This window comes from Oncorhynchus masou, chromosome 13 (genome assembly GCF_036934945.1).
Source record: "Oncorhynchus masou masou isolate Uvic2021 chromosome 13, UVic_Omas_1.1, whole genome shotgun sequence".
NCBI lineage: Eukaryota > Metazoa > Chordata > Actinopteri > Salmoniformes > Salmonidae > Oncorhynchus > Oncorhynchus masou.
Window position 1 is genome coordinate 53,377,402 of NC_088224.1, and position 26,429 is coordinate 53,403,830.

The window sequence follows — 26,429 nt, forward strand, 5'->3', positions numbered from 1 at the left end:
TAATGATGGGTAGCCTGGCACCCTTGAGCGCCAGGGAGGGTGAGCAACAGGCGTGACAAGTCAGGGGGAGCGGGAGCAGGCGTGACATCTTTTAGGTGTGGCTGAAGTACAGAAGAGAAGAGATAGCAAAAGCTCAGGTTGCCCAGCCCGGTGGTGATACAATCTTCGGCAGAATCATTTGCAAGGAGATTCCTGCAAAAATATTATTTGAAGTTGAGTGTTTATTGTAGAGTCTTTCATTGTAGAGTGAGACTGCTTTATTGAAAGAGTCACCATGACCACTCCACTACTGATGTTTGGTATGTGAGCGTCCCTATCAAACTCTGCCTGCACATTCGCTAGAATTTGTCTGTACAATCCTCTGGACTTTTCTTAACATTTGTTTGTTTCATTTGTGCAGTTATTCTCGCTCTACCCTGCTACAGCGCACCTGGTAAGTGGAAAGCTCTATCATGTTATTCATCTGTTTGCATGAACGAAATGGAGCCAACTGTTGAGAGGTGTAGGGCTGTGTGGGCTACTACTCTTCCACCCAGGTTGATGTGTGTACGGTATGTCGTAAAAATGTGGGCATAGTGGCTGTGTGGTTTCACAGAGCTCTGTGATGTTTCACCCCTAACTACGAAGCGAAGCCAGTTGAAGCAGGAGGTCGGTTTACACCAGTCGCTATCAAATTCCTCCAACCTTATGTCTGTAGTCTATTTAAGTTTACCCTTTCTGCCCACACATTCTCTTCTCCTGCATTGCTGTTGCGCTAAGCTATGTGATAGGCTTTTCTTGCTGCTTAATGTTGCTGCTGTAACATTTCTGCCACTCCGCTATGCGTTGTTTGGTTCCCACCAGCCCGGCCTCCATCTGTTTTGGCTCTGCTTTCTTTTCCTGTCAGATTGGTATATATATCTCGCTCACTGCCTGAAGTTGATCAATAAGGGTAATAATTGACTCATTGCTCGTACGATGAGCTCTCCTGAAGGAGCTTGACGCCAAGATCAAATGTACTGTCATCTCTTTTGTAATACATGGTTAAAGGAATTGTGGGTTTCATTTCTGAATTGAAACAAGTAATGATTCAATTCTTTATTTGAAAAAAATTCTAAGCCACTGTCATTGACAATATTTTGCATAGGACATTTACATAGGATATTTTTCAGTTAGCGTTAGAGCTTCTCACAGAACACGTAGCCAGGTTATTGTCTTAATGTGTGGATGTTCCTATTGTTCCATCTCACAGGGCAAATCAATCGTTTTGGACTTCCAGTCTCTGCCCATAGTAGGGATTTCTATGTCAGGTAGGTGTAGTGAGTATATATTCCCTCATCTGTGCTCTGTGTAGAAGTTGCCTAAAACTGACCTTAGATCAGTGTTAAGTGGGGTTATTTGTATTTTTGTTGGCCTACTACGCTGCATACTCTCATGTACTCAACTTGGCAGAAAAACTATGAAGCCAGCTATAGCCTGTTGCCTGTTTATGAGTCTTGTGGTAAACCATGGGGTGTGGGGTTGAGTGTGCAGAGATTAACACGGAGACAGGGAGGTTCTAGTCAGAAAACACGACTTTACTAGGAAACAAAATAAACACAACAACAAAATAACTTAGGTTTGGCTCGGTCCTTCTTCTCAGATTCTGCTCCGTGTCTGTTTCTCGGTCTTCCCTCGCAGTGTGTCATGGTGCTCCCTTTGTGGCGTGCACAGCTGGTTGGCACTCTCCCCTAATTGCCCAGCCCATGTACTCCCAGCAGAGGGAGCCTTGGGGTAGACCTCCCGGGATACCCTTGGGGTAGAGAGGCGTGCTCAGGGCTAGGTTTGCGTCACTCCTGGAGAAGGCATCCGGATTGCCTGTGGATTACAGAGCATCGCTGTAAGGACAGGAACCAGCGGGTCATTTGTGTTCTTACCTCTCACACAAGGGGGACATGGTCAGTGATCAGGGTGAACTTCCTCCCGAGTAGGTAATACTTGAGGGTGTCCAGTGCCCACTTCACGGCGAGGCACTCCTTGACAATCGAGTATTTCTTCTCCCTAGGGAGGAGCTTCCTGCTGACAGACATGATGGGGTGCTCCTCGCCTTCCTGCTCTTGGGACAAGGTTTTTCGAGAAGATTTTGTGAAGACAAGATTTTTTGAGAAGTCCGGGGTGACGAGTACCGGGTGCAAACATGACACGTCCTTCAGGGCCTGGAATGCCGAGTCTGTGTCCTGACAATCGCACCGTCTGGGGTCGGCGTGCCTTCGTTATGTCTGTGAGGGGAAAAGCTATTACGGCAAAGTTAGGTACAAATTGACTGTAGTAGCCTGCTAACCCCAGGAACAACTTAAACCTCCTCTTGGTTCGGGGGACAGGCCATTACCTAATTGCAGCGGGATATTTTTCTTAGGGCTTCACATTTCCCTGCCCGATTTGATAGCCCAGGTACTCCACCTCAGAGTAGCCCAATGTTGTGTCTCTGACTGTGATTAACTTGTTGACGCACCCCATTCCGGTAGCGGGATAATTGTCATCAGCAACACTGAATAGCATAGCGCGACAGTCAAATAATATTAATAAAAAATATTAGTATTCATGAAATCACACATGCAATATTGCAAAACACAGTTTAGCCTTTGTTAATCCACCTGTCATCTCAGATTTTGAAATTATGCTTTACAGTGAAAGCAATCCAAGCGCTTGTGTAAGTTTATTGATCGCATGACAAAACATTAAGTACACTTAGCATCAGGTAGCTTGGTCACGAAAATCAGAAAAGCAATCAAATTAATTGTTTACCTTTGATCATCTTCGGATGTTTTCGCTCACGAGACTCCCAGTTACACAAAAAATGTTCCTTTTGTTCCATAAAGATTCTTTTCATATCCAAAATACCTCAGTTTGTTTGTCGCGTTATGTTCAGAAATCCACAGGAAAGAGCGGTCACGACAACATAGACGGAATTCCAAATAATATCCATAATGTCCACAGAAACAGGTCAAACATTTTTTATAATCCATCCTCAGGTTGTTTTAAAAATATATATTCGATAATATATCACCCGGGAGTGTAGGTTTTTCAATAGGACCGGGAGAAACAATGGCTGCTTTACTCTGTTACGCAAAACTTACTCTGAGAGCCCCCACCTATCCACTTACGCAATGTGATCTCTCTCGCTCATTTTTCTAAACAAAAGCCTGAAACTATGTCTAAAAAGACTGTTGACACCTTAGGGAAGCCATAGAAAAAGGAATCTGGTTGATATTCCTTTAAATGGACGATAGGCATGCATAGGAACGGAGGGGTTTCAAAATAGGAGGCACTTCCTGATTGGATTTTCCTCAGGTTTTTGCCTGTAATATCAGTTCTGTTATACTCACATACAATATTTTGACAGTTTTGGAAACTTTTGAGTGTTTTCTATCCTAATCTGACAATTATATGCATATTCTAGTTTCTGGGGCTGAGAAATAGGCAGTTTGAAATGGGTACGTTTTTTAGCCAAAAACAAAAATACTGCCCCCTACACGCAAACGGTTAAATTATATGACATGCTATTTTATCAAATCAATTACCTAATATGATTGAATTAAATCATGCAACAATTAAATCATTAATAACCTGGGGCACGATGGAAGCATTCATTTATATAGAGCTGTTATCTCCTGAATCCACTCTCTTAAAGATCTGAAGATCTTTAATATCAATAGCAGTCAATTATTAATCGTCACCTTATTCAGTCTGATTGTTGTAAAGTACTTGGTCATCTGCACAAACCCTGGCTAACAAGTTGAATCAGCAATACACAAATTGGCTTAATTATTTATATAAAAAATACCAAAATAATCACACAGAATTACATATATATATGCCGCCAATGGGACTCCCGATCACGGCCGGTTGTGATACAGCCCGGGATCGAACCAGGGTCTGTAGTGATGCCTCTAGCACTGAGATGCAGTGCCTTAGACCGCTGCGTCACTCGGGAGCATTCACTGACATCAGTAAGGGGAGACGCATTGCATCTAACAACAATAGATCTTGGACAATGATTTAATATTTATTTGTCATGACATTTCATAAACTGATTGGAGGGGGGGGGGGGGGGATTTTTGAAAGAGTATGGCCCCACACCCCCAGTTTTATTGTCCTTACCCTTTAAAGGGAGTTTGTGAAACCATTCAGTCATGGATGTTTGTAAAACATATTTAACACGTATTGCAGGTTTCAGAAGACTCCTGTTGTACTATGAATCACCACTCATCCCTGTTAGATCTTGATGGGTTGGCTCTCTATGTATGTACATGTTTACAATCCACAGTGTGATTATTGTTTTCCATAAAGTTAATAACCCCCTAAACCGAAATATGAAATTACCTTTAGGATCTCTTACCCCCCTAGTACTTTGTGGTTCTCACCTCCCTCTTTCAAAATCGCCGCTGTGACCAAATCTCTAACATTCCTGATCCTTCCCATATATTTGAACCCTAAACCTCCCACAATAACTATTGTCTATTGTTAGTCTCAGTGACCTTACTGACAATATTGACGTTTTATACAGATCGAAATACATTGTTGGATAGTTTTCATGTCTTTCATTATGCAGACATTTGTTTATTAGACTATATTTCTCATTAAGAATACGGTTGTCAGCCACTTGGAGGCTTGGTGCATGTACAAAGAAAAAGTACCAAATTCAACCATTGGTGGATGGTAACTAAAATAATGGCAATGCGTGTAGTCGTGTTAAGGTTTTCATTGTTTTCTTGTCAGAGTTTTATGGTTTTGCATATGACTGTGCATTATATGCTGTCGTAATAGGGTTGAGGATCAGATCAAGCTGTCACGATTGTCGTAAGAAGCGGACCAAAGCGCAGCGTGGTGTGAATGCATCGTTTTAATGGATGACGAAAACACGAAGTAAACTGAACAAAACAATAAATGAACAACGACCGTGACGCTATATACCAAATATGCTGACACAAGCAACTAACATAGACAATCACCCACAATGACAAAACAGGCTACCTAAATATGGTTCCCAATCAGAGACAATGACTAACACCTGCCTCTGATTGAGAACCATATCAGGCCAAACACAGAAACAGACAAACTAGACATACAACATAGAATTCCCACTCAGATCACACCCTGACCAAACAAAACCTATAAACATACAAAGCAAACTATGGTCAGGGCGTGACATAAGCCTATTGGGAATTATTGATCAATTATTGATCCAAAAAAAGACACACACCTGTTATGGGTTAATTCCATAGCTGTTTGCATGGCTTGGTATTGTATTAGCCGAGTATGAAACATGATAAATAATACAATTGAAGTAAAGTATAAAATAAACAGTATTATCCTAAATTGAGAGATTCATTAAAAATCACATCAACATCATAATCTTTCAAAATGTACCTGTTTTCCGTGTAGAATGACATGTATACAGCTTATATTACAACATTCTGTGTTTTGTCTTAGTGGTTGTTTCTTTACTAAATAGGAACCTTAACAGTGTGTTAGTCTGATAAACATTATTGAGATGGTTGGTTTATTGTTGTTGAAAGCTTGAAATGTACACATTGAGAAGTGATATTGCAGCAACAGTTTTAAAGGGGGTAATTGTATCAAATATATATCCTTGCATGTTTGAATTAGAGCTCCTTTAAAGTGTTTTCATCACAGCCTGGTAAACACATTCTTGTAAATTGTCTATGTCTCACATGTAACATAATAATACTAAAGATGATGATAATAATGTTATATTATTTTTATAATAATACATATCTGCAAACCAAATGTATTTCTGAAAACCCATGTTTGCATCTTCAATATTTGTAGATGTTCCAACGTTTGTAGATGACCCTCAGGGTCATAAAACAACCAGGGTTGTTGTAGAGTGGCATAAGTTCAACACTCAGGAGTCAATGTCCTATCTTTTGTCTTTTTCATAGCCTGAGAGAGAGAGCGAATATATTCCACACTTAAATAATAGGTCATCATTCACGCATACACCGCCCTGTCTTCATAGTTGTTTATAGTTTATTATCATAGTTTTGTCATAGCTTCTGATTATCGTTTCTAATCACAGATTGAATATAGTTGGCCTTGGTTTCTAATCATACTTTCTAATCAATAAGCGGGTCAAGTTGACCCTAAGAGGGCAGAAGCTATCGTTTACAAACAGTGTGAATAAAAAACATTGTTTCATTGTATAAATAGTCTTCATTTTTAAAAACATACATGTAAATGCCTAGAATTAATACCTATCATTCTTAAATATTATATTTCTATACACACACATCCCCTTGAATATTCAACTCCCCTTCAAAAGAGTTCCATGAGGAAGGAAGGATTCCCCGATTATCGTTTTATCTGTCCTGGGACTGCTGCCTGGTGTTTGGAGTTAGGGTAAGGCCGTTAGTACAAAAACGTAGAATAGCATCTGTTTCATCTGCTCTTCCGAAGTCGTTCAGAGTGCACACTTTTCGTTTTTTAATATCTAAATATTCTTGGATATGTGGTTATTTGGGTTTACGCCGAAAATTGTGTGATCGTGAAGGGCTACTTAAAGGACAGGGCGCAGTTTGCTTCTGAGAATCCCCGTCTAACAGTCGCTTCCCAATCACTTATGTCCAGTAGCCTTCAGAAATATCCATTAGGAGGGATTCACAGACTCTTTTTTTATCTGTCCTAGCTGCTAAATATTCTGGGGCTATTGGTCTGTGGGCTTGAAGCTAAAGCTGTGCTAACATAGTGTTAAAGTATGCTCCACTAGACTCGCTCCGCGTTCGTGTCCCTAACTAGAGAAAGTACGGAATGAGTTTACAGGGCCGTGGTGGGGATTTTTTCGGGAGATATCATGTATGCAACACCCTGTATATTTGGTTTAGAGAACAAAGGCAGTGAATTCAAACAACAGGAGGGGATGTCGAGACATTTTGTCTACAACAGGGGAGGGGGCACCGGGCGCTGATTAGAAATATCAATGTTTAACCCCTGGGGGGTCGGCAGATATCTGGACATGCTGTATGCATGATAGTGCAAACCTTGGTTTCAAACGATTCCCTACAGAGAGAAAGTGCCTTGAGTGCAGATGCGCGCACACACACACACACACACACACATACACATACACATACACATACATACATACATACATACATACATACATACATACATACATACATACATACATACATACATACATACATACATACATACATACATACATACATACATACATACACACACACACACACACACACACACACACACATACACACATATACACACATACACACACACTCCTACTGGCCCGTTACATGCACACTCACACCCTGATTTTCAGTGTCTTTTTTCTTCAGGACAGACCGGGGTGATGATGTAAAATACATTTTCCTATCGTTAAAGGGTGAGATACTGTTTTAGATTCCTTTTATTTAATTCCAAAATATTTAGTACAAACTTTTTTAAGACATGTTAGAATTAATTACCAAATTTTACTAATATTTAAACATGCATCACAAGTGTTTTATGTAAAAACATTGGAGGCCTACAGTTGTACATCATTACAAACTTTAATAACCAGTAATGTTTATAACATACCATTGTAGGAAAGACTATAAAATAATACATTGTTTTTTTAAGACTTTGCATTTCTCTGCGACAGACCAGGGCGTGAGAGAAAATACAGCTTCCCCTTTCGTTAAAGGGTGAGATACATTTTTAAAACCAATGATTTAATTCAAAATATTTAGTACATACATTTTAACACACATTATAATTCAACATTTGTACTATTTCTTACAGATAATTCTTACAGATAAACACTAACCCAAAATATTAGTATTACACAAACATGAATGTTTAACATTCTTTTAATGTATTTGATCATTTTCCATTTTAAACCATTTTGTTGACCACGGTGCTCAATTCACCAGCAGTAACTAGAGAGGAAATACAAGTATTTCAGTGTGCTGTATTTGCCGACATCTGTAAGGGTAGTGATGGTGTGAATGCGTTGTCTCATCATTGAATGTCAATTTGCCTGACTGTTTTGACATCCGTTCATCATGATCCATTACACCTCAGGGCACAACAAGCTGCTTAATACTAATATGGAAATATACTTTTTTTTCTTCAAACATGCATACAGCACTGTGTAAAATAATCACAGAGTAAAACATTTGGAATTTCCCAGAATCGGAGTCACGTAGCAAGTTGTTGCAAGAGTTCACAATTATTAAGGAGTAAATTATAATCACGTAAAAAAGTATTTAAATTTGTTGGAAAAATGAAATGAACAAACCATTGAAAGTACTTGCACACATTTTTATTAAAACTTCTTAGGGCTGAAATCTCATTAACGGGATCGATATGACAACAGCCAGTGAAAGTGCAGGGTGCCAAATTCAAAACAACAGAAATCTCATAATTAAAATTCCTCAAACATACATGTATATCATACCATTTTAAAGCTAATCTTGTTGTTAATCCCACCACAGTGCCCGATACAGCGAAAGCACCACAAATGATTATGTTAGGTCACCACCAAGCCACAGAAAAACACAGCCATTTTTCCAGCCAAAGATAGGATTCACAAAAAGCACAAATAGAGATAAAATTAATCACTAACCTTTGATGATCTTCATCAGATGACACTCATAGGACTTCATGTTACACAATACATGTATGTTTTGTTTGATAAAGTTCATATTTATATTTAAAAAAATCTGAGTTTACATTGGCACATTACGTTTAGTAGTTCCAAAAACATCCAGTGATTTTGCATAGCCACATCGATTGTACAGAAATACTCACCATAAATGTTGATGAAAATACAAGTGTTACACATGGAATTAGATACACCTCTCCTTATTAATGGAACCGCTGTGTCAGAAAAAAAAAAGATTTACAGAAAAAGCAAACCATGCAATAGTCTGAGAACGGCGCTCAGAAAAAAAATGTATCCGCCATGTTGGAGTCAACAGAAATCAGAAATAACATTATAAATATTCCCGTACCTTTGATGATCTTCATCAGAATGCACTCCCAGGAATCCTAGTTCCACAATACATGTTTGATTTGTTTGATAATGTCCATTATTTATGTCCAAATAGATACTTTTGTTAGGGTGTTTAGTACACAAATCCAAACGCTCGTGCAGGTCCAGCCAAACGTCGGATGAAAAGTTCAAAAAGTTATATTACAGGTCATAGAAACATTTCATCCTAAATATAGAATCAATCTTTTGGATGTTTTTGTCATAAATCTTCAATAAAGTTCCAACTGGAAATTTCCGTTGTCTGTAGAAAAGCCATGGAATGCAGGTCCCTCTCATGTGAAATGCGCATGACCAGGACCTGGCTCTCTGCCAGACCACTCACTCAAAGAGCTCTCATCCGGCCCCATATCACAGTTGAAGCCTCATTCAAGTTTCTAAAGACGGTTGACATCTAGTCCTAGGAAGTGCAACTTCACCCATATCCCACTGTGTATTTGATAGGGCTGAAACTTCAGAGTTTTTTTCACATCCAAATGTACTAATAATATGCATATATTAGCAACTGGGACTGAGGAGCAGGCCGTTTACTCTGGGCACCTTATTCATCCAAGCTACTCAACACTGCCCCCAGCCATAAGAAGTTTAAATACAGTACCAGTCAAAAGTTTGGACACAACCTCACTGTTTTCTTTTTTGTGTGTTTTTTTTGTTTGAATTTTACCCCTTTGGTATGATGCGATGAGACAAGGACATCCCTATCTTGTCTCATCGCTACAACTCCTGTACGGGCTCAGGAGAGACAAAGGTTGAAAGTCATGCGTCCTCCGATACACAACCCAAACTGCTTCTTAACACAGCGCGCATCCAACCTGGAAGCCAGCCCGCACCAATATGTCGGAGAAAACACTGTGCACCTGGCAACCTTGGTTAGCACTGCGCCCAGCGCGCCACAGGAGTCGCTGGTGTGCGATGAGACAAGGACATCACTACCGACCAAGCCCAATTGTGCGTCGCCCCAAGGACCTGAGCCTGGGCGCGAACCCAGAGTCTCTGATGGCACAGCTGGCACTGCAGTACAGCGCCCTTAACCACTGCACCACCCTTGAGGCCCTATTGTTTTTCATTGTTTTCTACATTGTAAAATAATAATGAAGACATCAAAACTATGAAAAAACACATGGAATGATTTAGTAATCAAAAAAGTGTGAAACAAATCAAAATATATTTTATAGTTAGAAGCCACCCTTTGCCTTCACGACAGCTTTGCACACTTTTGGCATTATCTCAACCAGCTTCACCTGGAATGCTTTTCTTGAAGAAGTTCCCACATATGCTGAGTACTTGTTGGCTGCTTTTCCTTCACTCTGCGGTCCAACTCATCCCAAACCATCTGAATTGGGTGGAGTCGGATGATTGTGGAAGCCAGGTCATCTGATGCAGCACTCCATCACTCTCCTTCTTGGTTCAAAAGCCCTTACACAGCCTGGAGCTGCGTTGGGTCATTGTCCTGTTGAAAAACAAGTCCCACTAAGCGCAATCCAGATGGGATGGCGTATCGCTGCAGAATGCTGTGGTAGCCATGCTGGTTAAGTGTGCCTTGAATTCTAAATAAATCAGACAGTGTCACCAGCGAAGCACCCCCACACCATGGCACCTCCTCCTCCATGACCAGAAAGCATGCTTCAGTTTGTTTTCTTCCTGTATTGAACACAGATCACCCTGTCTTCAATTTGATCAATTATTTACTTTTAAAAAATACCTAAAGTTGTATTACAAAAGTAGTTTGAAATGTTTTGGCAAAGTTTACAGGTAACCTTTGAGATATTTTGTAGTCACATTGCGCAAGTTGGAACCTGTGTTTTTCTGGAACAAACTCGCCAAATAAATGGACATTTTGGATATATATGGACAGAATTAATCGAACAAAAGGACCATTTGTGATGTTTATGGGACATATTGGAGTGCCAACAGAAGAAGCTCGTCAAAGGTAAGGCATGTTTTATATTTTTATTTCTGCGTTTTTGTGTCGCGCCTACAGGGTTGAAATGTTTTCTCTCTTTTTTTACGGAGGTGCTATCCTCAGATAATCGTTTGCTTTCGCCGAAAAGCCTTTTTGAAATCTGACATGTTGGCTGGATTCACAACATGTGTAGCTTTAATTTGGTATCTTACATGTGTGATTTCATGAAAGTTTGATTTTTATAGGAAATTATTTGAATTTGGCGCTCTGCATTTCGTCTGGCTTCTGGCCAAGTGGGACGCTACCGTCCCACATATCCCAGAGAGGTTCTAGATAACGCTGTTTTTTTAAAGAGTGTATGTGCTGCACATAATGCCTTATAGACATGAAGATGAGCCTCTGCCTTGCAGATCTCCCAGAGATCAAGTATGCGCCAGTGTGAACATTGACATTCTAGAGTTCACCTGCTGTGAAGGAGAACGGCACGAGGGGGCTGGGCAGTCCTGCTGTGGAAAGAGGTCCTTCAACCTCATCCAGGCTTCATGTTGTGATGGTGAGATAGACAGAGTCATGTCTCCTAGCAGTATCCAACTACATCTATTCACTATAACCTGATAACTGTGAAAACATTATTTTCTCAGCACCTTCCAAGTTTTGTTTTGATATGCTTGATATGTGTTTATCTGTGATTCAACCATTTCTTGCAGGTCAGCTGACTCCGCATGTGAGCCAGCTGGTGTCAGATTGCTGTGGCTCTAGGGCCTATGATCCACTCAACCAGCTATGCTGTGACTTACAGATTCTAACCAGGACCCAACCCCATTCCAAGTGTTGTGGAAAAGGTAAGCGAGATCAGGTCTAATCACATCTATTGACGTCTTTGCTGTCATCATCGATTACGTAGTTGTGTTTTTTTACAATTCTTCCCAAAACCATAAAAACAGGTGCTGTTGTTTTACTGTTTTTACCATAGAGGTCTGTCTACTCCGAAAGCTGTTTGTGAGATGTTTCCCAATTCTCTCATGCTAAGTCTTTGTGACAGCCTAATTTCCCACCTGCACCTCATGGCTCTTATGTTCACTTTCACATTGTCAACCTTGTAACACTTGACCTGAACGCTTGAAAGCACTTGATCAATCCTTATTACCTGTTCCACAGAGCTTTACAATAACGACCACCAGCTCTGCTGTGGACATATCATTAAAGGAAGGAAGGTCCTGACCAAAATGTCCCGTCACCACCTGTGCTGTGGAGACCACCAGTTTGATCCGCGAAGCCACTGCTGCTGCCACATCACTTACCCATTAAACCCTCAGCCTCTCAATGCAAGCTGCTGTGCTCCTGCCATCCAGAAAGGGCCACATCCTCCCCCAGCGCAAACTGTTCAGGTACAAAACACATTTGTGCCATACGCACTGAACCTTCTGAACATATAAGAACATTAGGGGCATCAAATCAAAATCAATATATATTGGTCACATACACATATTTAGCAGATGTTATTGCGGGTGTAGTGAAATGCTTGTGTTCCTAGCTCCAACAGTGAGGTGGTATCACAACAATACACACAAATCTAAAAGTAAAAGAATGGAATTAAGCAATGTCTGAGTGGCATTGAATAAAATACAGTAGAATACAGTATACACCTATGAAGTGAGTAAAGCAGTATGTAAACATTATTAAAGTGACTAGTGTTCCATTTAAAGTGACCAGTGATTCCATGTCTATGTACATAGGGAAGCAGCCTCTAAGGTGCAGGGTTGAGTAACTGGGTGGTAGCTGGCAAGTGATGGCTATTTAACAGTCTGAGGGCCTTGAGATCGAAGCTGTTTTTCAGTCTCTCGGTCCCAGCTTTGATGCACCTGTACTGAGCTTGCCTTCTGGATGATAGCGGGTTGAACAGGCCGTGGCTCGGGTAGGAGATGGCCTTGGTGATCTGTTGTGCATTGATATTCTAGATGTGAGGAGGCCTTCAAGAAAGTGAAAACAGCCTTAGCTCAGTCAGAGGCCCTAACCCACATCAACCCCAACTTACCATTACAGTTGGCATGTGATGCATCGTCTTATGGCGTTGGCGCGGTTGTCTCACACATCATGCCATCAGGTGAAGAAAAGCCAATCGCTTTCACATCACGGACCTTAAGTAAAGCCGAGAGCAATTATGCACAGATAGAGCGTGAAGCACTCGCCATTGTGTTTGGAGTTAAGACATTTCATCAGTTTCTGTTTGGCCGACGATTCACACTGCTGACGGAACAAAGACCCCTCACCTCTATCTTTGGTCCCCACACCGGCATTCCATCGCTTGCAGCCAGCTGCGTGCAGCGATGGGCATCAATGTTATCTGCTCACCACTACGATATCAAGTTCAGAAGGTCTGAGCAGCACTGCAGTGCAGAAGGCCTCTAAAGGCTCCCCTTACCTGTTGCACACACTGAGCACTCCCAGGCTCAAATCTTCTACTTCAAGGAAGTGACGAATGCCCAAGTTACCTGTCCAAGTGAAAAAGGTCACCCACACTGATCCAGTGATGTCTGAGGTCGTTGATATTGTCACTCGTGGAGAAGGACAGATGTCGGACAGCCTACAACCTTACCTAGTGAGGAGAAACGAGCTCACAGTTCAGTTTGGATGCTTGCTATGGGGTTTTCGAGTTATCATACCGCCTCCACTGAGAAGGCAGGTGCTTGAAGAACTCCATTCAGGGCACTGTGGCATGGTGCGAATGAAGTAGATTGCATGAAGCTATCGAAGACAAGGTCAAGTCATGTTCTGCATGTCAAAAGATGAGGAACATGCTTCACCTGGCGCCACTACACCCATGGGACATCCCAGAGGAGCCTTGGCAGCAAGTCCACATAGACTATGCAGGCCCACTGGAGGATCGTAATATCCTTAGTCGTAGTTGACGCACACAGCAAATGGCCTGAGGTCACAGTGATGAAGAGCACGTCAGCGGAGAGAACCATCGAAGAGCTACGGTCAATCTTCAGTCGCTTCGGCTTGCCAACGCAACTCGTTTGTGATAATGGCCCCCAACTGGTGTCTGAAGCGTTCCGGTCATTCATGGCATATGGAACTCAGCACATCAAGTCAGCGCCGTATCACCCTGCAACAAACGGCCTCACTGAAAGGTTTGTCCAAACGATGAAGCAAGCTTTAAAATCATCACAAGACTCAGAGACAATGTGACTGTAGACTCATCTGTACGTCGTCACTACCCTGCAAGAGAAAGACGACCCCCTGACAGGTTGACTATATAGTTCAGACTAACCTCCGACATTGTGGCAGAATTACACCCCAGGGTTAAGTCTGGGACGTGAGGCAGTCTACCCTCTTTCCCTAGTTTAGAAAAGGTTATTCAGAAAAGTTCATTTATTTACATTAAGAGAACTTATGTTAAAAAGAAAACAATAGGAAAAACAGTGAATATTTACTTTTTCCTTATGAGTCATCAAAGGTAAAGGGGAGGAATATGTTGTGTATTGATATTCTAGTTTTGTCCCTTTAGGGCACCTGTAACCCCCCCTTGCTTACCTACATTAAAATGCTTGGAATGTTCTTCCTGTGAAACGCATTAAACAATGTCCACTTTAATTTCTACTCCCGTCTCATGTCCTGTCCTTATATTAGTTGTATAAGTAATACAGTGTGCTATACAACATGATATTTTTGGCCTCCTGAGGTTGAAGAGGCGCTGTTGAGCCATCTTCACCACACTGTCTGTGTGGGTGGACCATTTCAGATTGTCAATGATGTGTACAGCAAGGAACGTGAAACTTTTCACCTTCTCCACTGCGGTCCCGTTGATGTGAATAGGGGCGTGCTCTCCATGACGTCCACGATCAGCTCCTTAATTTTGTTGAGGTAGAGGTTATTTTCCTGGCACCACTCTCCCAGGGCCCTCACCTCCTCCCTGTGGGCTCTGTTGTCATTATTGGTAATCAGGCCTACTACTGTTGTGTCGTCTGCAAACGTGATGATTGTGTGTGTGGCAACACAGTCAAATCAAATGTTATTTGTCACATGCGTCAAATACAACAGTTGTAGACTTTACCGTCAAATACTTATTTAAAAGCTCTTAAACAACAATGCAGTTTTAAGACGTTTGTAATATTTTTAAGTAAGAGATAAGAATAACAAATAATTTAAGAGCAGCGGTAAATAACAATAGCGGGGCTATATACAGGGGGTACTGGTATAGAGTCAAAGTCAATTTGCGGGGGCACCGATGTCGAGGTGATCGAGGTAATATGTACAAGTAGGTAAAGTTATTAAAGTAACTATGCATAGATAATAACAGAGAGTAGCAGGGGGGGGGCAATGCAAATAGTCTGGGTAGCCATTTGATTAGCTGTTCAGGAGTCTTATGGCTTCAGGGTAGAAGCTATTTAGAATAGGAATAGGTTATATCGTGGCCTCTTCACAACTGTCTTGGTGTGCTTGGACCATGTTAGTTTGTTGGTGATGTGGATGCCAAGGAACTTGAAGCTCTCAACCTGCTCCACCACAGCACAGTCGACAAGAATGGGGACATGTTCGGTCCTCCTTTTCCTGTAGTCCACAATCATCTCCTTTGTCTTGATCACATTGAGTGAGAGGTTGTTGTCCTTGCACCACATGGTCAGGTCTCTGACCACCTCCTTATAGGCTGTCTCATTGTTGTCGGTGATCAGGCCTGCCACTGTTGTGTCATCAGCAAACTTAATGATGGTGTTGGAGTCGTGCCTGGCCGTGCCATCATGAGTAAACAGGAAGTACAGGAGGGAGCTGAGCACACACCCCTGAGGGGCCCCCGTGTTGATGATCAGCATGGCAGATGTCTTGTTACCTATCCTTACCACCTGGGGGCGGCCCATCAGGAAGTACAGGATCCAGTTGCAGATGGAGGTGTTTAGTCCCAGGGTCCTTAGCTTAGTGATGAGCTTTGAGGGCACTATGGTGTTGAACGCTGAGCTGTAATCAATGAATAGCATTCTCACATACAGTACCTTTTGTCCAGGTGTGAAAGGGCAGTGTGGAGTGCAATAGAGATTGCATCATCTGTGGATCTGTTTGGGCGTTATGCAAATTGGAGTAGGTCTAGGGTTTCTGGGATAATGGTGTTGATGTGAGTCATGACCAGCCTTTCTTAATGTCGTCGTTCAGTCATGACTCAGTGAAATGTAAGATATTACAGTTTTTATTGTACCGTTGGTAGGACATACATGCTTTCAGCTCATCCCATTTATTTTCCATCGATTGAACATCAGCTCACAGGATCAAAGGCAAGGGCAGATTAGCTACTCTTTGCCTGTTCCTCCCAAGGCACCCTGATCTTTTTCCATGAAATCTCTGTTTCCTTCTTCAGCGAATCACGGGGATCTGGGCCTGGTCAGGTGTCTGTAGTAGTATATCCCTCTCGCCCGACTCTTTGAAGAAGAACTCTTTGTCCAGCGTGAGGTGAGCAATCGCAATTCTGATGTCCAGAAACTCTTTTCGGTCATAAGAGACGGTAGCAGCAACATTATGTACAAAACAAGTTACGAACAAAGCGAAAAAACAAACAAAATAGCATGGTTGGTTAAGAGCCAATAAGTTGGCAGCCCTCTCCTCCGGCGCCATCGTGTAATGGGTCATGGGTGTCCTGAGAGTGCAGGAGGGGGCTGATCATGCACCCTTGTGGGGTCCCTGTGTTGAGGATCAGCATAGTGGAGGTATTGTTTCCTACCTTCACCACCTGGAGGATGCCCGTCAGGAAGTCCAGTACCTAGTTGCAAAGGGCGGGGCTCAGACCCAGGGCCCCGAGCTTAATGATGAGCTTGGAGGGTACTATGGTGTTGATGGCTGAGGTTCAGTCAACGAACAGTATTCTTACACATGTATTCCTCTTGTCCAGATGGGAAAGGGCAGTGTGCAGTACAATGGTGAGTGCATCATCTGTGAATCTATTGGGGCGGTATGCAAATTGAAGTGGGTCAAGGGTGTCAGGTAAGATGGAGGTGATATGATCCTTAACTAGCCTCTCAAAACACTTAATGATAACAGAAGTGAGTGCTACGGGGCAATAGTAATTTAGTTCAGTTACCTTTGCTTTCTTGGGTACAGGAGCAATGGTGAACATCTTGACGCAAGTGGGGACAGCAGACTGGGATCGGGAGAGATTGAATATGTCCGTAAACACTCCAGCCAGCTGAAAACGCATGCTCTGAGGACACGGCTAGGGATACCTTCTGGGCTGGCAAAATTTGCTAGTTAACACTCCTAAATGTCTTACTCACGTCGGCGACGAAGAACGAGAGCCCACAGTCCTTGGAAGCGGACCACGTTGGTGGCACTGTGTTATCCTCAAAGTGGGCAATGAAGGTGTTTAGCTTGTTCAGAAGCAAGACGTATGTGTCCGCAACGTGCCTGGCTTTCCCTTTGTAATCCGTGATTGTCTGTAGACCCTGCCACATACGTCTCGTGTCTGAGCCGTTGAATTGCCAATAATAAATGTGGCCTCAGGATATGTGGTTTCCACTTTGCACAAAGTTCAGTGAGGGCCGTTATGGTATCGGCTCGAGGGGGAATATACATGGCTGTGACTATAACCGAAGCGAATGCTCTTGGGAGATAATATGGTGAACATTTGATTGGGAGATATTCTAGGCTGGGAGAACAAACAGACTTAGGTTCCTGTACATTATCACAAGCACACCATGATTAGCTAATCATGAAACATAAACAACCGCCTTTCATCTTCGAGGAGAGGTCTTTATTCCTGTCTGCGCGATGTACTGAGAACCCAGCTGGCTGTATGGACGGTGACAGTATATCTGGAAGGAGCCATGATTCCGTGAAGCAGAGTATGTTACAGTCCCTGATGTCTCTCTGGAAGGAGATCCTCGCCCTGAGCTCATTTACTTTATTGTCCAGGGACTAAACAGTAGTGAGTAAAATACTCGGAAGCGGTGGCTGGTCGCACTGGACTAGAAGTACATCTCTGAATATCTCTTCTCCGCTGGTGGCGTCTTGGAGCAGCCTGTGGGATAAGTTCATTGCCCTGGGGTGTACGAACAAAGGATCCAATTCGGGAAAGTCATATTTCTGGTCATAATGTTGGTGAGTTACCGCCGCTCTGATATCCAAAAGTTATTTCTGGCAGTATGTAATAACACAAAAAACCTTCTGGGTTAATAATGTAAGAAATAACACACAAAAAAATGAAATACTGAAAAGTTGCTTAGGAGCTAGAAGCAGAGCTGCCATGTCTGTTGGCGCCATCTTCACCCTACATTTGGACTTACTCATTAGTGAACATGCGATGTAACCAAGTGTGTAATATAAGTTATAGGGATGTGCAATATTCAGGTATTTTGGATATTAAGGGGATGTGTAATATTGAGTATATGGGGGGGTTATGTAATGTGGAAGGGTGTTAAAAGTCCTTAAAGGGGCAATCAGCAGTTGCTACATCCATTTTTGGACATATAAACGAATAATATGTACCCATTTGATTCTTTCTATGAATTAGAGAGTGATTACATTTCTCCAGCCCCGTCCCTCAGCTGGGGAGGGTGGGGAGGCTGTTTTGTTTGATGTTATCTCTAGCCTATGTCACGCTCGTCTGAAGAAGAGGAACAAAGCGCAGCGTGCTACGTGTTCATGATTTATTTTCAAAACACTTGACCACTGAAACAAAATAACAAAGTGCAAAACGACAACGAACAGTTCTGTCAGGTGCAGAAACACAAAACAGAAAATAACTACCCACAAAACACAGGTGTGGAAAAAGCTGCCTAAGTATGATTCTCAATCAGAGACAACAATAGACAGCTGCCTCTGATTGAGAACCACACCCGGCCAAACACAAAGAAATAGAAATAAAGAAACTAAAAAGCCCACCCCAGTCACACCCTGTCCTCACCAAAATAGAGAATAAAAGCCTCTCTATGGCCAGGGATTTGTGACAGCCTATGCCATGCCTCTCTTTTTTGTGTGAACCTTTTCCTACCACAATGCCTTTACTTGTACATGAAGCAAATATCAGTGAAAAACTGACCGTTAAGAAATATCTCATCTGAAAGGACAATGTTTAATGTTAGTAACAACCTACTTGTTTTGTATGGTTGTAATGAAACTTCACATTATGATGGTTTGTCATCTTTGTGTGTATTTTGTTCTTTCTATTTTTCAGAACAAAATAATTGCTCAGAGTTCTCCAAACTGGTAAGGTTCCCTTCAACCATACACTGAACCTCATGTCTAACTTTCTTTATTCAATGTTCAATTCAGCCATTTACATTCAGGTTATAAAATCATAAGTGGTCCTTTTGGGTCAAAGCCACAATGGGAATGACACCTGTTTTAAATGAGGCAATATATATATATTTTTTTTTTTTAAACATGTCAGCTTTTTTGAAGGTTCTTTGTAGGTGTTACTGTCATGTCTTGTTATGTCTGTTCCTGTCCTTTCTCTTCACTCTGTCTCTCTCTGCTGGTCTTTTTAGGTTACCTTCTCTGTCTCTCATTCTTCAGCTGTTCTACATCTCCCCTAACTAGCTCATTCACTCTTTCTCACCTGTTCTCTCTTCCCCCTCTGATTAGGTCTCTATTTCTCTCTCTGTTCCTGCTACTTTCAGTGTCTGATTCTTGTTTGTGTTTTTGATGCCAGAAGCAAGCTGTCGTCTCGTTTGCTTCCACCTTGTCCTATCCTGTCGGAGTCTGCCTGGCAGGTGCATCCTGCACTATACTACGTTCTTTTTGTTCCATTGTCAACGTTGGAAGAGGATTTATGCCATTCCTGTTTTTCATTAAAGAACTCTGTTTTCTGTTAAAACCGCTTTTGGGTCTTCACTCAAGTACATAACAGTTACAAATAGTTTTATTTTCCTTGTGGGTTTAGGTTCTTGGTCTTGGCCCGAGACATTGGAATGGTCTGCCGACAAGCACATTGATATTATGATAACCTCAACCTTTAACTGTCAACCTTTTGTCTGAGAGGGGTGGAATAATTAAAAACATGCTTATGGATTATTTAAAAAATAAATAAAAGAGTAACTGAGCATGTGTATTTGTGTACATTTAATTATGTTTATGGTTTGTTTATGTGTGTCTTTATGTACATGTTTATTATGCATCTAATTGTGTGTGTGTGTGTCTGTGTGTGCGTCTGTTTCTCCACATGCAGTATGCCTGGGGAGAAGCCTTGTGGTCAAAGTGCCTGCTTTAACCCAATAACAGAACGTTGCTGTGTGAACCCTACATGTCTCCAGGGACAAAGTTACTCACATGACCAGACCTGCTGTGAGGGAACACTCAGCCATACTCCAGGTAAGACAGCACAAGGTTTACTACGTGTGTGTGTGTGTGTGTGTGTGTGTGTGTGTGTGTGTGTGTGTGTGTGTGTGTGTGTGTGTGTGTGTGTGTGTGTGTGTGTGTGTGTGTGTGTTTGTGCGTTTCCACTATAATAAACAGTGGAAAATATTTTCCCTATCGTTCGGACTCGGGGTGCATCTTTGCGAGTCTGAGTCCGAGAGCAGTGCCAATCTTAGCATGTAAATCTTGGTGGGGGGGAAAAAATAACAAGTGGGATGCATGCCAGCAAAGCCACTACACAACACTAAACAATACATTAATTGCACTATAACGGTGACAAACGGTGCCCACAAACGGCCTACATAAAGCTGTCCCAACAGCAGCCTCAACATCTTACCACTGCTACACCTGGCAACACCTGGCAATCAGCGGAGCCTTGTCTGGCAGCGATAAGATTTAGCCTCATTTAATGCCTTTAAAAGAAACATAGCTGATATGGCTGACTTGTTTAAATGTGGTTTCTAATGACAATTGAGATCCACAAACTATGGCGTAAGTATGGCATTCGATTAAGACATTAATGATAGAGCTAGGACGGACGTAGTCAATATAACAATTTGTTTAGCACTTTTGAAATGCACAGTGACAGAATTCAGAACATGGGCATTCTTACAGTGTTCTCCCTGTATACCAAGTCAGAACCGTAAGATAAATAAAGGGAGCATATAAGCAGACAATGAAAGCTCTTACAATATTCGATGATTACATTTCTCTAAAACAGGTTACTCTCACTTATAATTTGCACACGAACCACTGGCTGCTTGGAGTAAGAAATATTGAATGTAGTTACGTGGAAATGCCTTGGTTTGCCGTGTATCCCTCCTAACCGGGCCTTTTTTGAAAGGGGGTTGGTTGGGCCTTTTTGCTCCATGCTTGTTAGGCTCTGATTGTCCAAAAGGGGCCCCCACCACCCATCTTCTACTGTTCTCCTTTGCAGTCGTCCGGTATCCGGTGACTTGTCGTGTAGTCCTGAACAGAACTACAAGTTTATTCTCCTTCAATTCACCCTGAAAGATGCTTCTTTGAAGGTAGGCTAGCCAGCCGTGTCGATGGTTCCCAGTGGGGTGATGAGAGTAGCGTACCACGGGGGTTTGAGAAGAGTAGTAGAATGGTTCCACTTCAATTCACTTTCTAGATACTTTACTTCAGACAGCTAATCAGCCGTACCAGTGATTGTCCAGGAGGTGACTTTATTGTCCCTACCTCGTGTTGAGATAAAAAGTTTTGAATCCACTTTAAACGTGAGCTGCAGCTCTACGTCTCTCTTGTATGTTAATTTCTTAACAGATAATTTATACAGTTTGCAGGAAAGGGGCGGTTCCGGCAGGCTGACATGCTCTCTGACCTCACTCAAGGGGGAGGTGACTACTTACTGTGTACAGTTATAGAAAAATGTCCTCTTATAGAAAAATGTTTCTAAAATCCCATCCCTCTCTTAACCAAAACACTTTCATAATATTTCAGATTTCATACACAATGCATCGGATGGACCTCACACATATACAGTGGGGCAAAAAAGTATTTAGTCAGGCACCAATTGTTTAAGTTCTCCCACTTAAAAAGATGAGAGAGGCCTGTAATTTTCATCATAGGTACACTTCAACTATGACAGACAAAATGAGAAAAAAAATCCAGAAAATCACATTGTAGGATTTTTAATGAATTTATTTGCAAATTATTGTGGAAAATAAGTATTTGGTCACCTACAAACAAGCAAGATTTCTGGCTCTCACAGACCTGTAACATCAGAATAAAAGACACCTGTCCACAACCTCAAACAGTCACACTCCAAACTCCACTATGGCCAAGACCAAAGAGCTGTCAGTGGACACCAGAAACAAAATTGTAGACCTGCACCAGGCTGGGAAGACTGAATCTGCAATAGGTAAGCAGCTTGGTTTGAAGAAATCAACTGTGGGAGCAATTATTAGGAAATGGAAGACATACAAGACCACTGATAATCTCCCTCGATCTGGGGCTCCACGCAAGATCTCACCCCGTGGGGCAAAATGATCGCAAGAACGGTGAGCAAAAATCCCAGAACCACACGGGGTGACCTAGTGAATGACCTGCAGAGAGCTGGGACCAAAGTAACAAAGCCTACCATCAGTAACACACTACGCCGCCAGGTACTCAAATCCTGCAGTGCCAGACGTGTCCCCCTGCTTAAGCCAGTACATGTCCAGGCCGGTCTGAAGTTTGCTAGAGAGCATTTAGATGATCCAGAAGAAGATTGGGAGAATGTCATATGGTCAGATGAAACCAAAATATAACTTTTTGGTAAACTCAACTCGTCGTGTTTGGAGGACAAAGAATGCTGAGTTGCATCCAAAGAACACCATACCTACTGTGAAGCATGGGGGTGGAAACATCATGTTTTGGGGCTGTTTTTCTGCAAAGGGACCAGGACGACTGATCCGTGTAAAGGAAAGAATGAATGGTGCCATGTATTGTGAGATTTTGAGTGAAAACCTCTTTCCATCAGCAAGGGCATTGAAGATAACGTGGCTGGGTCTTTCAGCATGACAATGATCCCAAACACACCACCCGGGCAACGAAGGAGTGGCTTCGTAAGAAGCATTTCAAGGTCCTGGAGTGGCCTAGCCAGTCTCCAGATCTCAACCCCATAGAAAATCTTTGGAGGGAGTTGAAAGTCCGTGTTGCCCAGCAACAGCCCCAAAACATCACTGCTTTAGAGGAGATCTGCATGGAGGAATGGGCCAAACTAACAGTAACAGTGTGTGAAAACCTTGTAAAGACTTACAGAAAACGTTTGACCTCTGTCATTGCCAAAAAAAGGGTATATAACAAAGTATTGAGATAAACTTTTGTTATTGACCAAATACTTATTTTCCACCATAATTTGCAAATAAATTCATTAAAAATCCTACAATGTGATTTTTCTGGATTTTTTTTCTCATTTTGTCTGTCATAGTTGAAGTGCACCTATGATGAAAAGTGGGAGAACTTAAACAATTGGTGCCTGACTAAATACTTTTTTGCCCCACTGTAGAGTGTATACTTTTCACCCTAAATGGATGAGAGAGGGTCTGGTTGGTGTTATTTAGTGCAAAGCTGATCTGACCGATTTGGATCCTGTGTGCAGTCAATTTTCCGGCCAGTTCTTGACTACAGTGTCACCATTTATCAACATTCAGCAGCCGCTACTCTTATACCATTGGATGTCATCTACCAATAGCGTCCTTCGCTTTATAACAGGTGACAGTTTCAATATTCATCACTGCGTCTTGTATCAGAAGATCGACTGGACCTAGACGAAAGTCGCTTTGATCACTTCATTACTCCTTTCATGTTTACCTGTTTGCAGGGCTGGTTAACTCTTGAGGACTCGCTTGTCTCGACAAAGTTTTGTAAATACACCTTTTAGTTTTAACGCACCACAGTTATGCAATACCTTACAAAACAAAGTACACCCGATTCCCTTGTGCCGATAGGGCAGTTTAAAACTCTGTTGTAAATGAGTTTACTGAAGTGTGCAATTGTTTCAATTCACTATTATAACTTGTTGTATTATCCTGATGTAATGTATTCATAGCTGACTAGTTTGTATCTTCTGTGTTGATGGAATGTTTGTTCTCAGGGCACCATTGCAAATGAGATGCTGGTCTCAATTGGGCTCCCCAGAATAAATTAAAGTCAATTAAAAAATAAAATAAAACATGGTCGTTACCAAGATGGGTACTACCAACGCATCAGCGCCATTCATGTACAGAGTTAATAGGAGGAGATTACTGGACTACATAGGTCACATATTTTTTATTTATTTATTTATTTCACCTTTATTTAACCAGGTAGACAAGTTGAGAACAAGTTCTCATTTACAATTGCGACCTGGCCAAGATAAAGCAAAGCAGTTCGACACATACAACGACACAGAGTTACACATGGAGTAAAACAAACATACAGTCAATAATACAGTATAAACAAGTCTATATACGATGTGAGGAAATGAGGTGAGATAAGGGAGGTAAAGGCAAAAAAAGGCCATGGTGGCAAAGTAAATACAATATAGCAAGTAAAACACTGGAATGGTAGATTTGCAATGGAAGAATGTGCAAAGTAGAAATAAAAATAATGGGGGGTACAAAGGAGCAAAATAAATAAATTAATTAAATACAGTAGGGAAAGAGGTAGTTGTTTGGGCTAAAATATAGGTGGGCTATGTACAGGTGCAGTAATCTGTAAGCTGCTCTGACAGTTGGTGCTTAAAGCTAGTGAGGGAGATAAGTGTTTCCAGTTTCAGTGCTTTTTGTAGTTTGTTCCAGTCATTGGCAGCAGAGAACTGGAAGGAGAGGCGGCCAAAGAAAGAATTGGTTTTGGGGATGACTAGAGAGATATACCTGCTGGAGCGTGTGCTACAAGTGGGAGATGCTATGGTGACCAGCGAGCTGAGATAAGGGGGGACTTTACCTAGCAGGGTCTTGTAGATGACATGGAGATGACATATAACCAGTGATGGGAAAAGTACCCATACTTGAGTAAAAGTAAAGATACCTTAATAGAAAATGACTCAAGTAAAAGTGAAAGTCACCAAGTAAAATACTACTTGACTAAAAGTCTAAAAGTATTTTGGTTTTTAATATACTTTTAATATACGCTGTCCTTTCCGGCAGTATATGCCCAGTAAGCCAGCAAAGTATGGCATCAAGATATGGATGGCCCTGTGATGCACAATCCAGCTACTCTTGGAAGATGCAAGTCTACACAGGGAAGCCGACTAGTGGAGACCCGGAGAAGAACCAGGGGATGCGGGTTGATGGGTTGAGGGGGCACAATGTCACGTGACAATTTCTTCACCTCTTAACCCAGCCAGCAGCTCCTGAAGAGGAAGATCACCATGGTGGGCACAATTAGAAAGAACCAGCCTGGGCTCCCCCCTGCACTCCTCACAACAAGGGGGAGAAAGGCCTTCTCATAAAAGTTTGCCTTCACCACCACTCTAGTTTCTTACCTCCCAAAGAGGAACAAGAATGTGGTCCTCCTGAGCACACTGCACAAAACGGCTGAGATCAGTGCTTGTGAGGACAGGAAGCCAGCCATCATCCTGGACTACAACCACAACAAAGGAGGTGTGGACAACCTGGACAAGGTGATTGGAACTTACAGCTGCAGGATGATGACAGCCCGCTGGCTCCTGGTCATCTTCCATAACATCACTGATGTGTCCTCATACAATGCCTTCATGATATAGAACAAGATCAACCCTACCTGGATGCCTGATAAGCGGAACATGAGGATGTTCCTGGAGCAGCTGGGAAAGGTACTTGTAACCCCACACATTCAAAGAAGGGAGCGCCTCCCTCGTACAGCAGCCTCTGCAGCGCTTGTGAAAGCTGTTCAGGGGGCTGAATCTTGTCCTGATCCACCTGAGTCTGCAGCTGGGGCAGGCAAGAGGAGGAAACTGTAAAACAAATACTATGTGCTGCACTTGTGAGAAATACATCTGTAAAGTCCATGCACACACACTTGCATACTGTCCTACATGTGCTAATTAGAGTTGTTTGACTTATGTTCTTCACGTATTTGTTTTGTATCTATTATTTTATTCTTATTTATTGCTGTTGTTTATACACCTTGTGGGTGGGGGGCAATGGTTCAAAAAATGGGAGAAGACTAGTATTTTGTAGTTGAATTCCTCATTGTACAGTATATAATAATATATCACGATGTTGCCAAAAAAGGTTCAAGACTGTTATTGTTTCCCTTCAATAAAATGCATTCAAAACTTCTTTCTGCACATTTCTGCTACTTTCTTAGGCTGTACAAGTGCTATGTCTTGCTAAAAAAAAATGTTTACACCTATGCAGTAACTTTAGAAATAATAATGATAAACCTCTACTTTAGTAAAGAAAACAATTATGACAGGTGTGTTAGATTTGGGGTTTAAAATTTAATTAAGCTGCCTTATTTTAGGGGTTTAGTGAAAGCGGGTCATTTTTTTACCCTTAGGACAAGGGGAGTATTCAGAATGTTAAGACTACACAAGGTTAAGTACTTTACACCACTGCATATAACAACCAGAACCTCTTTCATGTGGCCCTCTTAAGCAACAGTACATTGTTTCGCATCTTCCTGGCAGCTGCTGGAAACAATGTAGATTGTGTTGGGTAATTTATTGTGTTGGGTAATTAC

General features: G+C 41.9%; 1 protein-coding gene across 1 annotated transcript in view; it reads left to right on the forward strand.

Moving 5' to 3' along the window:
• Window positions 1-77: 77 nt before the first annotated feature.
• LOC135551488 (keratin-associated protein 10-4-like) overlaps window positions 78-26,429 on the forward strand; it is a 37,091-nt gene continuing 10,739 nt past the window's right edge. Inside the window, exons 1-8 of the mRNA XM_064982702.1 lie at window positions 78-299; window positions 401-433; window positions 1,232-1,289; window positions 11,348-11,490; window positions 11,645-11,779; window positions 12,096-12,325; window positions 19,096-19,127; window positions 20,089-20,231. Of these exons, the coding sequence (XP_064838774.1) occupies window positions 275-299; window positions 401-433; window positions 1,232-1,289; window positions 11,348-11,490; window positions 11,645-11,779; window positions 12,096-12,325; window positions 19,096-19,127; window positions 20,089-20,231 (799 nt within the window). The 5' untranslated portion in view covers window positions 78-274. The remainder of the gene's footprint in view (window positions 300-400; window positions 434-1,231; window positions 1,290-11,347; window positions 11,491-11,644; window positions 11,780-12,095; window positions 12,326-19,095; window positions 19,128-20,088; window positions 20,232-26,429) is intronic.